The sequence below is a fragment of the Fukomys damarensis genome, unplaced genomic scaffold (assembly GCF_012274545.1).
Source record: "Fukomys damarensis isolate Sample0158 unplaced genomic scaffold, DMR_v1.0_HiC HiC_scaffold_24, whole genome shotgun sequence".
In the NCBI taxonomy this organism is placed as follows: Eukaryota; Metazoa; Chordata; class Mammalia; order Rodentia; family Bathyergidae; genus Fukomys; species Fukomys damarensis.
The window spans coordinates 3,215,001-3,231,082 of NW_022900936.1; the positions used below are offsets into that span (position 1 = coordinate 3,215,001).

Below are 16,082 nucleotides of genomic sequence, written 5' to 3' on the forward strand. Positions count from 1 at the left end.
TTCGTTTGCATGTCATCTATGCCTAGTCACACAGCCTGAAGACAACGTCATGTGATGTTTCTAATGCACCTGTATTTTGATTGTCACCCGTCATTTGAGGTCAACTGTGGGGTTTTCCACTTGTGGCATTGTGTTGGATTTTGCAGGATTGCAGATGTGAAGGTTTTCAAATGAGAGATGTTCAGCCTGTATTAGTTTTCTTCTCATCTCATTAGGTTCCCCCATTCTTTTCCTTCTTTCACCCTCTTCTTTTTCACTGATTTGTTTCTCTTTTTTTTCCATCTCTGTATCTCACTGCAGTCTCCCCCACCCCTTCTCGACTAGGATGTTAACTGCAGCTCTTGTAGTAGTTCCTTGAGGGTTTACACAATAAAACTGTGACTCGGTCAGGAACTCGGTTCTCTCCACCATTCTGGTCGCAAACCAAACTGGCTGAGAGAGCCAAATCAGATTTCCCCATAATGTCAGCATTGAACCTAAGCATCGAATTTGATTGGGTCCTTGTCCAACTCAGTCTGCAGCCAGCGCACAGGGCTGAGGTAACACGGTGCATTTCTAACTTCTCACAGTGGGCCACTTCCTGTGACCTACGAGCCTGACAGCAGTGTCTTCTGCTTTTCCCTTTTCTTCTTTTCCCTATCGCTGTCATGCATATGTTATAGACAGCCAATACCTTGTCATTGCGTCTGCTTTAATTGCTCGGTTATCTTCTTACATAAATAAAATTAAAAACAAAGATCTTCTAACTGCCTGTACAGTCACATTTCTGTGTCACTGTTCCTTTATGTAGATCCAGGCTCCTTTCAGTATCACTGCTCTGTTGCTCGAAGGACTTTCTTAGACCTGTTTGAAATGAACTCTCAGCTGTGCACATCTGAAAATATGCTTCACCATCTTCATTTTTAAAAGATATCTTTGATGCTGTGCCTGCCTGGCAAGAGCAAGGTCCTTCGTTCGATTCCTAGTAGTAAAAAAAAAAAAAGACACCTTTTCTAGGTAGAGTTCTAGGTTGACAGGATTTTTTCCTACCCACTGCTTTCAAGATGTTGCTCTGTGGTCTTGTAGCTTACATTATTCCAGGCCTGAAATCTTCTGTAAAACTTATTTTTGTTCTTTTGCAAGTATTTTTTTTTCTTTCTCCTTCAGCTTTTAATGTTTGCTGTTTACAGCTGATCTTCAGCAAATTCACTGGGGTAATTCTGTTTTGTATTTCTTAATTACTGTATCTTTAAATATGTTTTCTCCCACCTCTTTCTCTCCTTTGAATCCTCATGATGTAACAGTGTAAAATGGCCCAGTATACCCATGCGATGTTTAGTTTTTCAGTACCGTGTTTTGTTTTGTTTTGTGTAGTTCCCACTATGCTGTCTTTAAGTTGATTCGTCTTTTTCCACAGTGTATACTGTGCTGTTAGTACCACCAGTGTGTTTTCCATCTTCTATGTTGCATCCAGGGGTTTGATTTAAGTATTTTAATATCTTCTTTGGCTCTAGTATGTTTCATGTTTCTGCCAGCCTCCTGAACAGAATACAGGGAGGTAACGGCCCTAATGTCCCGTCTGCTAACACTGGTAGCTCTATCATTTCCTGTTATATTTTAGTGGACTGATTTTTCTCATTATGAATTATTTTTCCCTGCTTCTCTATAGAAATTATAAATTGTATTTTCCTGCTTCTTTGCAGCTCGGTAATGTGGACTGAATGGCTATGACCCAACCAAATTTGTATGTTGAAATCTAATCCCTACCGAGACGGTATTTACAGATAGGCCTGTGTTAGTCAGCTTTCTGGTGCTGTAACAAAATCCCTGAGAAGAATCAATTTAAAGGAAGAAAGATTCTTTGTGGCTCACGGTTTCAGAGGTTTCAGTCCCTGGTCACCTGGCTCCACTACTCCAGGCCCGTGGTGAGGCAGAAGTGTCACGGTGGCTGGCGTGGCGGAGGAAATCTGAGAGCCTCACGGCAGCCTGGAAGGTAGAGGACAAGGAGGGAGAGCAGAGGGTGAGAGAGAGGAAGGAAGAGGAAAGGGCAGGGGCAGAGGAAGAAGAGAAGGGAGCCAGCTCGGTGGTCTTCCTCTTCCCCATCCTGGCCCCTACCTCCATCGACTGTGCCGCCCACATTCAGGCAGGCAGGTCTCCCTCGGTTTGCAGTCGTGTCTGAGACGCCGTCGCTGACTCACGTACCTGTGCACTCACTAACTTCCTGTGTGTTCTTCAGTGTGATCAAGTTGACAGTCACCATCAACCATCGCAGGGCCTTTGGGAATGAGGTGAGCACCTTTAGGCCCCTCACCCTTCCACCCTGTGAGGACACAGCAGGAAAATGGCTGTCTGTGAACCGGGAACCCCTCCTCAGGCACAGAATTAGCTGGGGCCTTGATCCTGGTCTCCGTGGCCACAAGGATCATGGAAAGTGGCGCTTGTTGCCTGGAAGGCTCCCAGGTCACTCTGTTCCATCATTACAGCAGCCCAAACCCTAAGACAGACATCTGGCAACTTTTTAATTACGTGCCAGACACTGAATTTTCCCTTGCTGATTGCTGAATATTTTTATTGAAAATACTCTGGATATTTGTTCTAGGTTGCAACTAAGTTCCTTAGAAAAGGTTTGTGCTTTTCTGTGTTGCTTTTAAGCTTTCTTAGGTAGAGTCAGACCAGCATCTCATAATTTTTCCCGTTACAGAGGAAAAGACCCCTAGGTGGCGCGTAAGTGCGTTTGCTGCTGTTGTCCTTCTATGGGAGGAACAGAGCAGACCGGTGGGGAGTGCACTCTCCCTGGCCCCCAGCCCATCCCAGCAAACCCTTTCACTGGCTTCCACCACTCTGGGACAGTTGCCATAGCCAGAATGGTTGTCAGGCAGTGTCCAGCGGGGATTGCTCTCCTGGACCCCAGAAGACACCAGAATTGGAGGATGCTCAGTCCCTGGTGGAAAATGGCGTGGTGGTGTTTGCATATAATCTATGCGCATCTTTCCTGTACTTTAAATTATGTCTTTGTGGTTTGCAGTACTCAATGCAACCCAAGTGCTACAGAGAGAGTCGCACTCCTTTATTGTTTGCAGAAGAAAAGTGGGGAAAGGGCGCCCGTTGGGGACAGACTTCCTCTTCCACGTTGTTTCCCGTCTGTGGTTGGCTGGACCTGGGGATCAGGACCAGTGGGCCAGGAGGCTGACTGCACACAGCAGAGACCCGGGAGGCCGAGGCATCGGAGTTGCTGTGGGCACGGCTCTCTCCTCGGCACAACTCTGCTCTGCCGACTCCCAGAGCCACAGCTGTCCCTGACCTCCATCTCGTCCCTTCCTCAGACAGCAGGAACTGGGATAGGGTAGTGCGCCGGGATGCCCGGCCTTCCCCTCATGTGTTACCATCCCCTTTTCTACATTTGGCCCAGTACTTTAGTTCCTTCAGCTGCGAGGGTGAAGCCAGCTTCCGACTCCCTCTTACCCGGAGCAGAAGTGGTTTTCGATGTCTTCCTGCTTCTCTGCCCTGGGGCATACTAAGGCCCGTTACCTCTTCAGCATTTTCCTGGCTAAAGCATCCCTATTTATAAAGAAAACTGTAAAAGAAAAAAGATCAGTGAGCACAGTGCAGAGACTTTTGCAACCTGAGAAAGTTTTAGCCAAGTCAAGGGTTCTTACCAAGCACTCAGAAAGATAAAAACGTAAGTGGTCAATAAAGCTTTTCTGGCTGTGCCCCCCACCGAAAGCAAAGAATGGCGAACCATGTGAAGTCAGACGGAAGACGCCTCTCTGGCAGGATGCTCAGGGCATGGTGCCAGTGCAGTCTTCCTCACAGGTACGTGGTCCACGGAGATCAGGACACTCGAAAGGAAATCGAGGCTCCAGAATAGGAACGAAGATTCCTGCACAGACTCTGTCTTCCCCCAGAAAACCCCACTGTGGCGGCAAATGAGAGGTCAGAAAACAGCTGGTCCAGCTGGAATCGGGTTTGTGCAGTCATCAGAACAGCCTGACTTAAACAATCTGGGGGCCCGAGATTTAGCTCAGTGGTTCCACCGCCTGCTTTGCAAGCTCAAGGTCCCGAGTTCGATCTCCAGTACCAAAAAGATAAATAAACAATCTGACTCTTACCCTGTGTGAGATGAAGATGGCTGATAAAACAGCCGTCTTTGCTTCTGGTTCCATCTTTGCTTTTAAAAGCCAATGCCTAGGAAAAGGAAGATACACGCACTGATGATTTCTGAGTGGTGAATTGATGAGTGTGCTTTTCTGTATTTTCAGCTTTCTTATAAATATGTATCACCTTGGTGGTAGGGAACAGCACTGTTTGTATTATTTAAAATGTATGTTGCTGTCTGCCTGATCCTGCCGGAGGCTGAAGGCGGACAGCCTTTCTCCCCAAAGACATTCACCCTTCCATGCCACGTGGCCCGTGGTCTGTGGGCCCCACTCCACCACTGCAGCAGCAGGGAGCCCGTGGGCCTCGCAGGGCCAAGTTCAAGTGTCCCTCTGAGACGTGGTAGTGGCAGCGTACTCGGCCAGAGGGTGTCTGTGCTGGCCTCTACCGCTGGCATCTGTGGTCCCTGTAACCACGGCCGTGGCCTCTTCTTTTTTCCAGGCCCTTGGAAAAACATAATAGAATTGCTTTTCACCAGAAAGTGCATCCTCTTTGCAAATAAACTAAGCCTGTTTCCTCTTTTCCTCCAGTACAGAGGATTAAACCCGGGGCCTTTGCATGGAGCTACATCCTGAGGGTCTTGCTAAGTTGCATGGGCTGGATTTAAACTTGGGGTCCTCCTGCCTCCTAGAATGCTGGGATTCACGTGTGCCGCTCTGGTCCCTTGTGCTTGGAGCTCCCATTAAGAGTGTGTCGAGCCAGCACTCTGGGAGGCTGAGGCGGGAGGATTACAACTTCAAACCCAGCCCAGGTAACTTAGTAACTTAGCTGGAAACCTGTCTTAAAATAAAAAGGGCTGGGGATGCAGCTCAGAGCCAAGGCCCTGGGCTCAATCACCACATCGCAAAAGAAAAGTGTGGGGCTTGGCAGGCTCACTGTGGACAGGGAGCTGGGGTTGGTTTTGTGAGGAACGTCTGCTGGCCAGCAGTGCCCGGAGCCTCTTTTCTACTCCTCCCCTCCTGTCCCTCCGAAGCAGCACAGCCCGCTCTGCCTCCCAGACACATGCGTAGGCTCTCGGGAGCACCGGCCTTCTACAGGGTCCCCGCCCCCCAGGGGCTCAGCACCCGCAGACACCAGAATACATTCTCGTCGCTGTGTGCAGGGCCCAGACCCTGAAGGCTGCGCTCCCCGGGCCCTCCCTCCGGACCGGACGGCAGCGCCAGGAGCCGGGCTGCCGGTCTCACAGCAGCGGCCCTGCTTTGTCTCCGCAGAGATTGCAGGTGGCCCCGTGTCCGAGGTTTCCGGGCCCTTCTCCACCGACGGCATCGCCAGCAACTGCGTCCCCGCCCCATCTCCCAGCGAGCCTGTGCTGTGGTTCGTCTCTTATGCGCTCCTGAGCGCTTGCGGGCTCATCCTCCTGGTGCTCATCATCCTGCTGCTGCTACCCATCCGCTGCCACCACGCACCCCGCGACCCGGAGGTTGTCAACGACGAGTCCTCCCTGGTCAGGCACCGTTGGAAATGAGGCACGGGGACATCAGAACCAGGCGACTGGATCCCAGCTCTTCCCTCCCGGGGCAGCAGGTGCCCAGGAGTAGGGCAGGGCCCTTCGTCCGTGGGTCGGGAAGCTCAGTTCTGCTCCCAGAGGCCTCCACATTCACTGTATCTCGATGAGTCTTGATTTTAAGCTTCCACTTTGTCCTTCCTATTTCCGAGCAAAAAAATGATAATAAAAAAAACATGCCTGGTTCTAAACCAAGACAGAGTGGATTGGGCTTCAGCTCAGGGCACAGTAGAGCCAGACTCCCCCGACGGCTGCTCCAAACACGCAGCGGCCTGAGCTCAGTGTCTGTGGTTCCTAATCCGGCTCAGCTGACAGGTGTATTAACCGCATTTCAGGGCAACCTGTGCCGGGCTGACCCGGGTCGGGTGGCATGGAAGGCTCCCGGTGATGATGGAGAAAGCAGCCGGGGGTGCCCGGGGGTGGAGCTGCCTTGCTCCCTCCCCAGCCCTTTGGGGGCCCCTGGGTTCTGGATGGGGCAGCGTCCTTGCCAAAGCCTCAGCCCAGCCTCTCCAGCAGAGGGAAGGCCTGGCCCTACGCAGAGGTGGGATGGGACCACAGCCAATCCTTCTGCACCGACTCCTGTGGCTTGGTGGGTGGAAAAGTAAAAGCACTACCTTTGGGCAGCGGTACCCCACCCCGGAACGTCTGTTACCAAGCTGGGCGGGACCACCTAACTTACTCTTCTGTTGGTGGGGGAATCGGACTTGCATTTGCAAGGCAGGCGCTATGCCACTGAGCTAAACCCTGGCCCATAGCTTACTTTTGCTCTAGATTAAATGGTGCTTTGTGAGGAACACAAAGCCTGTGTCACCAGTGTCGTTTCTTTCCCCAAATCCTCTGCAGAAGTGGCTGGTTCTTACCCTCTGGGGGACAGAGAAGTGGCCGGGCCCCCTGGCTTTGACATGGTCAGGGAGGAAGCTCCCCTTGCAGAGCAGCCGACTTCTCTTTGGCGGTGAGGTTCAGTACTGTCCTTACTTGGGGGATCGCACCTGCTCTCAGTTATGTGAGGCCTTTGCCAAGGAAGGGTGGCGCCTTCAGCTTGGCATCGCCAGCCTGGTGTGGTCCCCGAGGCAGTGCCTCCCCTTGGCTTCAAGAAATCGTGGCCCTGAAGTAGCAGGAAGGGTGAGGAGGTGAGGCCCGCTAGTTCTTGTTCCCCAAGTCCAGGACGCCAGCTAAGCCCCGTTGCGGGAGGGCCTTGGATGGACCTCGGCAGCGCTCTGTTCTGCGTCCAATTTCTCTACCTTTGTGTCTCAGGAGCCATTGGGTGTGACGTAGGAATAGGACTCTTAAATTTACAAAAATGTCCCTTAGCGACAAGAACAAACTAGACAATTGAATTGGACACATTTCCCTGGTGCGCCTTGCTGCTGAGAATTACCAGCTTGGAGTCAAAAGTGCACTGGTGGCACCTGACCTCCCGGGCCAGCGTCCATGTGTCCATTGCGGGGCAGAGCCTTGCTTTGAATGGAAAAGGCAGTGGCGACCCCTTCAGGGAGTTGTTTCCCTTTGCAGCTCACCGCGGAAAGTGCTGGAAGAGCTTTCGGAAGCGCTCTCAGCTCTGCAGTGGGCAGTCTTCATTTAAATGGGGCCTGCTTTTTCTTCCTGATAACTCACTTAGAAGTTGGAGGTGAAATCCTGCCTCAGACACTTTATAAAAATACTCAGAAATGAGACAGGGTCCGGTCCTGTTATCACCCCACCCCGGGATTTCAAAACCACACAGTGAGGGGCGCCGGAGCTCCTGGTGTAAAGGACGGAGCAGCGCACCCCGCACCCAGGCATTATGGAGGACTTTGCCTGACCGGTCCTGAAAGCCAGAGATCTCAGTCGGAGATAGACTTGGAGTCAGCCCGTGCCTTACTGGAGTCGGGCAGGGAGCTCTTGGCCAGACAGCGTTAAGGGCCCCGTGGAACTCGGGGTGCCTGACTCTAGGAGGCAGTTGTGTCCTGGGCTTCCATTCTCTCGTGTGAAAGATGAAGAGGGATTATTTTATTCCTTAATTAAAGGGGGATTTATTAAATTCCTCTCACCACAGCCCCGCTCAGCAGAGCCGACATGCACGGCTCGGTCCCGAATTCTGGCCTCCTGCCACAGGCGTCCCTGGGAATAAGTCACTGCCCAGCAGTCACTGGGAATAATTGAGTCACACAGACTTAATGCTTATGAGTGGAAACCAGATAATTGGTTGAAATCCCGTGTGTTTTCTCTTGCACAAACTTCTTAGAATTGATTAGAGAACCATTCAGAGGTAACATTGCCACTAGAATATTTTTAAGGCAAAAACAAACACCACAAAATTTAAAACTGTGGGGTTTGCCAAGAGAGACGCTACGTTTTTAGTGCCAGGAAAAGTACATAACAAATTATTTTGTACATCTCTCTTGGACTTTAAGAATTTCAGATTTTATTTTAAGGCAGTTTATAAATTAAATAGCAATCCAGAAAAATACATTTTAAGAGTGGGGGAAGAAAACAAAAATGCAGTGAAAAGTATGCTAGAAAAATCACCAGTCTTGGGAAACACTCTCCAAACATCTACAGATTTCTTTTACCTTTAAGGTTGCTGAACCTGCTAGAGATCTGGCTGATTTCAGAGCCACAAGCCTCCAGTTTCAAGCACATGCAAGCCGGAATCGTGCACGGAGGTCAGCGCTGACCATATGAGCAGTATGGGCTGCGTGCTGGGGCATCACCCAGGCCAGCGGGGGCCGGTTCACTCCAGAGTTAAGGACTGTGGGGACTCGTAAAGGGGCAGGAAGGATCCAGAAGACAGCCTGCTCCACCATGGTCTGGACGGCCTGGACACCCCAGGACACTGTGGACAGCTCTCTTCACCCCGAGTGTTTAGCACACCCTGTTCTTGAGGGATTTTCCCCACGGACCAGCCTGACCACCCATTGGTCAAAGAGGAAGTGGTAGGCAAGGGGAAGTTGGTTTCACCGCCATAGCCAGGCCATGGCTGTTGTCGTAAATCTTAGCGGCACCTGGACTCCTTGAGCAGGACACGGGCCTTAGGGTGGAAGCACACAGCTGTGTCCTGGGAAGTGTGTAGGGCAGATGACGGAAGCCCGAGGGGTGTCACTGGTTCCCTTTGGAGTCTCAGCACCGGGAAGGGGACAGTCCCTGCCGTCAGCCTCCACAGCCTCCTCGCAGAGTGGTCCTGGGCCGCGGCACCCTAACCAGAGCCAGGAGGTCCCCACTCGCACCCAGTCCTGCTCAGCCCCAGCATGGGAGGCCCAGGAGTCCTCACAGTGGACACACAGCTCAGCCCTTGGGTCAGGAAGTTGGCAAGGGCCACCAGGGCTGGGTGAGGGCCGTTGGCCACATTGCGGAAGGTGGGGGACAAAGCAAAGCAGAGCCTCCAGGGGTTGCATGGTGCCCTGGCTCCTAAACAGCACACAGGAGGCACCTCAAGGCTCCCTGATCAGTTCAGATCCAGCCCGCGGCCACAGATCTCGTCTCTGGAGAGCACAGCCTCAGAGGGAGACCAACCTGTGCCTACGGCAGGGCTTGAGCGTCAGCCAGGAGAAGTAAAGCGTGCCAGTGCGCTTGCAGGAGGCAGCGGGACCATACACGGTGTGGCTGGAAGATATGGCGAATGTTTAAAAGTCTTTAAATTTATGACAGTAAAAGACTGTTGCTGTCAATCTCCCTCAGAATCCTCTTTTTCACTTTGAACACAGTCATCCCATCCTGGCCACTTTCTGAAGCAGCTCTGGAGCCCTCTTTCCCGAAAGTTTTTAGTTTCACCCTTGTGGCTGCATCAATGTCCTGAATTGATTCAAAACATTTCATTCAAAAAAAGATTTCCCTGTCACGACCATTTTGACTCTGGGGAAGAGCCAGAAGTCACGTGGTGCTGGATCAGGTGACTCAGATGGAGGAGGACACAGCACTGTGTCTTTACGAGCTGCCTTTCCATTGGATGGCGCTCCAGCAGCGGTCCCCATACTTTTAATCACAGCTCATAGAGACCCTCGGGGAAGAGGACTCCAGAGATGCTGCAGAAAGTGACCAGGACATGGGATGAGGGTGTTGGAAGTGGAGGTATATGGGGGGATGAACAAATTGAAGTAAGGTTCTTTTAATCTATATTTAAAAAGCACACAATAAAATTTCTGAACAATTATGCACTCTCATGGCTTTTGTTGGTATGAGTGTAAAACTGGGTTTTGGATTTTTCTCTCTTTTCCTAATTGCAGGTGTAATGTGGAATAGCAGTGACTCCCTACATGGGAGAGCACAGAGGGTTTGCTGATTAAAAGCTGGCTTTCTGTTACCTGGAATGTTGATTTTTCTACTGTTCCTGTTCATTGCACTGTTAAGAGTTCCAGAAGTTTAGAATGTCGTGTCCAGGGTTGATTGGAGCTGCTTGACTTTCCTTTAAGAGGCAGACAGGTCCCGGTTCCAGTGGCGAAGCTCAAGCCAGATGCTGCATTTTTCAAAGATCCCAAAAGTACTGCTCTGCGGAATGTATTCTGTGTGTGTCTTGGATTTACATCCTTTAATACATGATCCATGGATGTAACTTTATTTCTGAAAATGCCTAAGATGATTTTGGAAGTCTGCTCTATTTCCGGTACCCCGAAGTAACTTTAAGTAAAATAATCAGAGCGAGAAGTCTTGGTCCCTCCCTCTCAGAATAGCTCTTCAGAGATGGAGTCCCAACAACTGTGCCCTTTGAAACTGCAGTTTTCTAAAATAATCTTATTGTTATACTTGTCCCACTGATTTCAGATGTATGCCATTGAAAATGAAATAAACCATGTTCGATTATTTGAATAAAGAAGACTTCCGACTTGTTGGACTTGGGACCTTGTTTTTTACAACTCATCTCCTCAGTCACACTTTAAAAACTGCCCCAGGTGCCACAGCATCTGCCTGGGTGCCGGGAGACACCAGACCAAGCCGCACAGAGCAGGGCTGGGCCCAGAGATTAAGACACGGAACTTTTGCTGGAAGCAGCCGGCTGCTCTACTCCCATGGACCCTGTCGAGATGCTTTTCCCGTTACCAACGAGACCAGCTCCGAGGAAATGGCTGGAAAAGTGTGCACGCTGCGCATGGAACCAGCTCTGTCCCCGCCAAAGCCGAGCTCTCTCCATACCCACAGTCTCCCGCGCACATCCCAAGCCCGGTCCTCCGGGGCCTGGCACGCGCTGTGTGGGGTGAGGACCCAGCCGAGCCGTTCAGTGTCTATGGCCGGCACCGCTTGGGTGCGGCACAACACCAGCAATTCGACAGTCAGCCAAGAGACTGCACGCCAGCCCTCAATCTTACTCCTCAATAAGTACACCCAGGGCCTCCGAGTTACATCCCCAGCCCTTTTTTATTTTTATTTTGAGATCAGGTCTTACCGAGTTGCTCACACTAAGCCTGAACCCTCCTGCCTCAGCCTCCCAGAGTGCGGAGATTACAGGAATGCACCAGCACACGGGCTCACTTTCTTTTTGACATTACCCAGGTAAAGAAAAAGAACAAAGCAATTTAAATAAACCAGTCCTCATTTGCAGCAAGCAACAGTTACTGGAGAAGCCAAACAATACTCTTCCTAGTAACCATGGAAATACTTTGTTTTGAGTTTAGTTTTCTAAACTGGAGAGTCCAGGGAACCCACTCTTCATCCCTGAGCAGCCTTATGGGTGTGATGCACGAGTCCGTCACCAGGTGGTGCTGTGGGGATGCTTTGTGGCTCCGGTTTTCCAATTTTTTTTTTCTTTCACAGGCAGCCTTCATCTTGTGGGTGCGAGCGTGCGTGTGTGTGTGTGTGTGTGTGTAAACCATGTCCCCAAAAGTGTCAGAGGATTCCCATTCCTCCGCTGGGCTCCTTATGGAATCAGGAAGACTTGCAGGAAATCCTAGGAGTGACCCCAAGTCCGCATCTCCAGCCCTGGCTGGAACCCCCCAAGGTGCCTGGCCTCTCCCTGTCAATGGTGCGGTACAGATTCAAGGCAACACGATTTTTTGTTATAGGATCTGAGATCTCAACTATTATTCTATGCCTTTGTGAGGCGAAGAATGGGAAATTGACAGGAAAATTATGTTTACAAATTCACATCACAAATGTGCTGACACCCAAGTACCACCAGGCGGAAATATTGGCGGCAAACATGAGGATGGAAACCATAGTCACCAGGCAGCGGTTCTGTCCATGCGCTGTGACATTCCGACCTCAGAACAGCAGCCACCTGGTCATACTGTCACCGGATGTTCTGTAAGCATGGTGTGGGGGGACGGGCCCGAGAGCTCGGCTCCGGAAACCAAGGGGAACGCTCAGGGTTGGGAGGAATCCACCCAACGGGGTGCCGCCCCGCAGGCCAGGGTGCAGGATAGGAAGCAGGGGCCACCTGTCTGTCAGCCCCGGGGGGGTGTGCAGCGCTGCCCAGGTCTGACCCTCCCACGCAGATGCTCTGACGGCCAGGGCCAGGCTAACCTTCCAGGCCGCCCAGGTCCGCAGGCTGGAAGCCTCACTCCCGATGCAGCCAGTGCCCAGCCCACCCCGGGCCGCGTGCGTCCAGGCAGGGACCAGGCAGCAGCGCTGGAGCCCACTGAGAACATCCGAGTGGCCAGGCCCAGGCTGGGGCCATGGAGCAGTCACCATCGACTTGTCCTCCGGCTGCTGGCTCTGTGCGTAGCTGACAACTCTGGTCACTGAGCATCTGGCCTCGTGGGTCCGGACCTGCGATGGTGCAAGGACCCTGGATGCTTGGGCTGCTGCAACTGTCAGGGGAGCACTAGAGTGAGAAGGGAGAGAGGACGGGAAGTGCAGGCAGCTCCCGAAGCATCAGCACCCAAAGGGGATGCTGCACAGCGTCTGTCACCCCGCGTCACCACCCACATTGGCAGACCCAGGAGCAGATCCCACAGCCCGCCCGTCACAGGGCCCTGTGCGAAGCCGGGGACACAGCGGCCTTTCCAGCGTGCGACCCTCCACCTGGCCACTCTTCACGTCAGCCGAGCAAGCAAAGCTGGAGGACGGCTTTAGGTTTCTCCTGCTATCAGTTCCTTTCCTTTACACGCATTCTGGTTTATGGTTTCGTGTTGGAAAAATCACCAAAGTAGAGAAGCTACAGCCGTGCCAAAAAGGAGGCTGCCGTTTTCACCGGGAGTTTATTTTGTTGTCCCCCACATTGTGTCCCAACAGCATGATCCCTGACCCTCTCGTTTCCCCAGAGAGAGCCTCATTTTTAAGGAGTCTGGGCTCCAAGTCCCTCTTCCTAGATAACTTGTAAGGCTGCAGTGTGCGCAGTCCACACTTACCTTGGCGGTTACCAAGGGGGCGGTACGAATGCACAGGCCCTCGGCTTGGGTTGGGTTGGGATCCCTGGGTGAGTCAGCTTGACTTAAAAATGTTGCAGCCTCGAAGATGCAGTGTTACAAGCAAGCTAAGCAAACACGGGCTGGAGATTAGGAGACGCTTATTGATAGAGAGATGCTATACAATAAGACAGGCCCTTGCCTTGCCTCCACACAGAAGGTTTTGTTTTGGAAATGTAAGTGCTGCTGGGCTCCTGCCCAGGGTATGGAAATGGTTGTGGCTGATCTGCGTGACCTTTCAGGAATGCTCTGTTAAATTCAGCCCCCTCTCAGGAGTGTTCTGTAACTCCACCCCTCTGGCTCAGGAATGTTCTGCAATGCCCCGCCTCCCCACTTCACTGAGCATGCTCACCTGCCTTGTAGATCTCTGTATAAGAAGGCTCTAGAGCGCCCAGACTCCTCTCAGCCTGCTGGGACTCTTCAGCATAATGAAGGTTTTTTTTTTTCCACCTCTTCAACTGACCGTCACATCCTCAAGTCTTCCAATTATGAGAGCTGTAAAGCTCAGCTGTGCCTCAGAGCTGTGGCCCTTGGCTGTGACACTGAGCTGTAACACGCGACTACAGCCCTGAGCTAAGTCACCGGAGAGCAGAGGGCTTAGGGCTAGGCTTGTCTGCAGTGCCTTTGTCCACACTGGTAATTGTGTGCCTTGTCTTGTGTGACCCCTGATCGACAGAACTGTTTCACCAGCATATTAATCCTCCTCGGCCTGATGGAGGTCTGTTATAAGGAGTAACACTTTCACAGAGTGCTGTATTAATTGGCCTCCCTGGCTCAGGAAGCAAGGTTACTTGAATGTCACCATATACCCAGCCTTGTATCATCTTTGGGTCCCAAAATTGCTTTTATCCACAAACATCTTAAGGTTTGGAATTTTTATAACAGTTCTGTTAGATCGGGCTTAGAAGCACTCAGGATGAGCCCATCGGGCGCTCGGGCAGAAGACCTTCCCTTCCTGCCCTCGGCTCCCTGGTGCTGGCCCCTCCGTGCTTTCCCCGCAGGTCCTCGACTTCTCCGAAGGCATCACTGGTCCGCCATGCTGTAGCTGGGTTTCACCGCAGAGCTGTTAGTATAGTTGTTGGTCCTATCGGGTCCACACTGGGAGGAACTGAGTGACAACTGGGATTCAGCGTTGTACCCCTTTGGGTCACATTTGAGCAACAAGGAATGTAGGGGTGGCCCTCGGGGTAACCGTAGCTGGAGTCCACCAGGTTCCATCTTCTGTGTCCCTCGGGGGACGTCCATCATCCTAAAACACTGGGTTAGATCATTTTGCTAACAGAGCTCTTTCTGCAGAATTCTGAGAGGCAACAGTATAAAGTTTTAAAAGAAAAATAAACTCTGGAGACTGAGGCAAGTTCAAAGCCACGCTGGGCTAGTGAGCTCAATGCTAGCCTGGGCTACGTAGCAATAACCTGTCACAAAAACTGAGTAACTAAAATAAAAAGGAAACTATATAACAAAACCAAGAGCAAAACGAACTCCCCTGCAACCAAGGACCACGACCTTTCACATGCCAGTGTTTATCAGAGGTGAAGGAAGACAAGTTAGTAAAAGCCAGTTGAGCTTCACCCTACAGCTGTACCCAAGTACAGCTTCACCGGGTCAGTCTCTCCTGTAATCGAACTGCAAGCTTCAGAACAGTCAGGCATCTTGCTGAGAGCCTGCCACTGCGCGGTAACAGCTGTGTACCTCTCAGTAGCGTCATAGTCACCTGGTCACAGTTGGGCGTTTCAAACACACAAAATACAATAAGAAGGTGACACTGGGCGCGTCGCTCAGGCCACCAGCAGCTCCTTGAAAACACGGCCCCCTGAGCCGGACACCCCAGCATCCCCCGTGGGAGCCAGAGCCGCGCACCCAGCACAGCCAGGGTGGACAGGGCAGGACAGCGGGAAGGACCAGCCAGGCCCTGCTGCGGCGCTCGTGGTGCCTGGGGAGATTGGCACCTGCCTGGTTTCATCAGTGGGTACAAACCTGCTGCAGGACTGGGGGTTGGCGGCGCTGTCTGGTCCCCGCCTGGACTCAGGGCACCTGAGTCCTGAGCATAGGGCACAGTGCTAACAGCCGGGCAGGCGGGTGCCGGCAGACAGCAGCAGGCACGGGATCTCGCCCTGCCGAAACCCAAGCCCAAGCCACACAGGGGCTCTGACGGGTGGATGGGTGCTACTGCCAGTGAGGACGGGCCGGGCCCTGAACACTCACTGCATGCACATGGGCTCCTGGGTGGTCCTAGCCGGTCGCCCTGATACATCCATCCTTCTGGGGAGCTTGAGTCCCCACTTTCCCATCCTCCTGTCCAGGCACCACCAGGAAAGCTGCACCAAGAGCTGGATCCGCCTGGTGCCTGGGTCCCAAACCCCTTTCTAGTGTCCCAGGAAGATGGGCAGGGCTGGGGCTGGGTTAGGAGGGAACCTGGGTGACAGGGCAGGATGGTGGGTGGCAGTGTCAGCAGTGCAGCACCTGGGGCAGCCCTTTCTCGGAGCTGCAGGCCACAGAAGCCTCCATGTGCCCCAGGCCCTGAGCTCTGCAGGTGACAGGCCACAGGAATAAGGCTCAGGGCACCACCCATCATGGCCAGGGACAAGTACGTGTCACCAAGCCACCTGTGTGAAGCTGGTGGAGCTGACCCAGGATCCAGGTCGCCGAGCCCAGGCTGGGAAGAAGTGAGGCCAGTGACAGGAACCAGGGTCCAACCCCAGCCTGTTGCCACTGTCCAGCTAACCTGAACCCCAGCCCCCGCTGGGATGTGCAGTGGAGACGGCCTCTGCTTTCAAGACCTCTGTAGACAGCACACCTGGGCCCTCAGCCCTCCTGTCCAGATGCTCCTGGACCCTCTGGGCCCGCAGTGCCCTCACTCAGGGCTCCCTCAGAAGGACACAGTTTCGGGCCTCTCCTGTCTGCAGTCCCCAGGCCTGTCCCTCTCCCCCCCACAGACCCTGGGCACCGAGGACCGGAGCCGGCTCTGGGGGGTCAGGAGAGCTGAGGCTGTGTCGCCATCTCCCAGCCCTGGTCACCCACACAAGGCGAGGGATGGAGAGTCCCTGGGATGACAGGGCTCACAGCCCGGTGCCTGCTCAGGCAGGTCCCTGCGGACTGATGGAAGACCCAGAGACCGTTCGTCCAGG

The 16,082-nt window shown here is 52.7% G+C and overlaps 1 protein-coding gene across 1 annotated transcript in view; it reads left to right on the top strand.

Moving 5' to 3' along the window:
• Bace2 (beta-secretase 2) overlaps nt 1-10,431 on the top strand; it is a 46,769-nt gene extending 36,338 nt beyond the window's left edge. The window contains exons 8-9 of the mRNA XM_033755932.1: nt 3,793-3,912; nt 5,346-10,431. Coding sequence (XP_033611823.1) covers nt 3,793-3,912; nt 5,346-5,599 — 374 coding nt within the window. The 3' untranslated portion in view covers nt 5,600-10,431. The remainder of the gene's footprint in view (nt 1-3,792; nt 3,913-5,345) is intronic.
• Nucleotides 10,432-16,082: the final 5,651 nt, after the last annotated feature.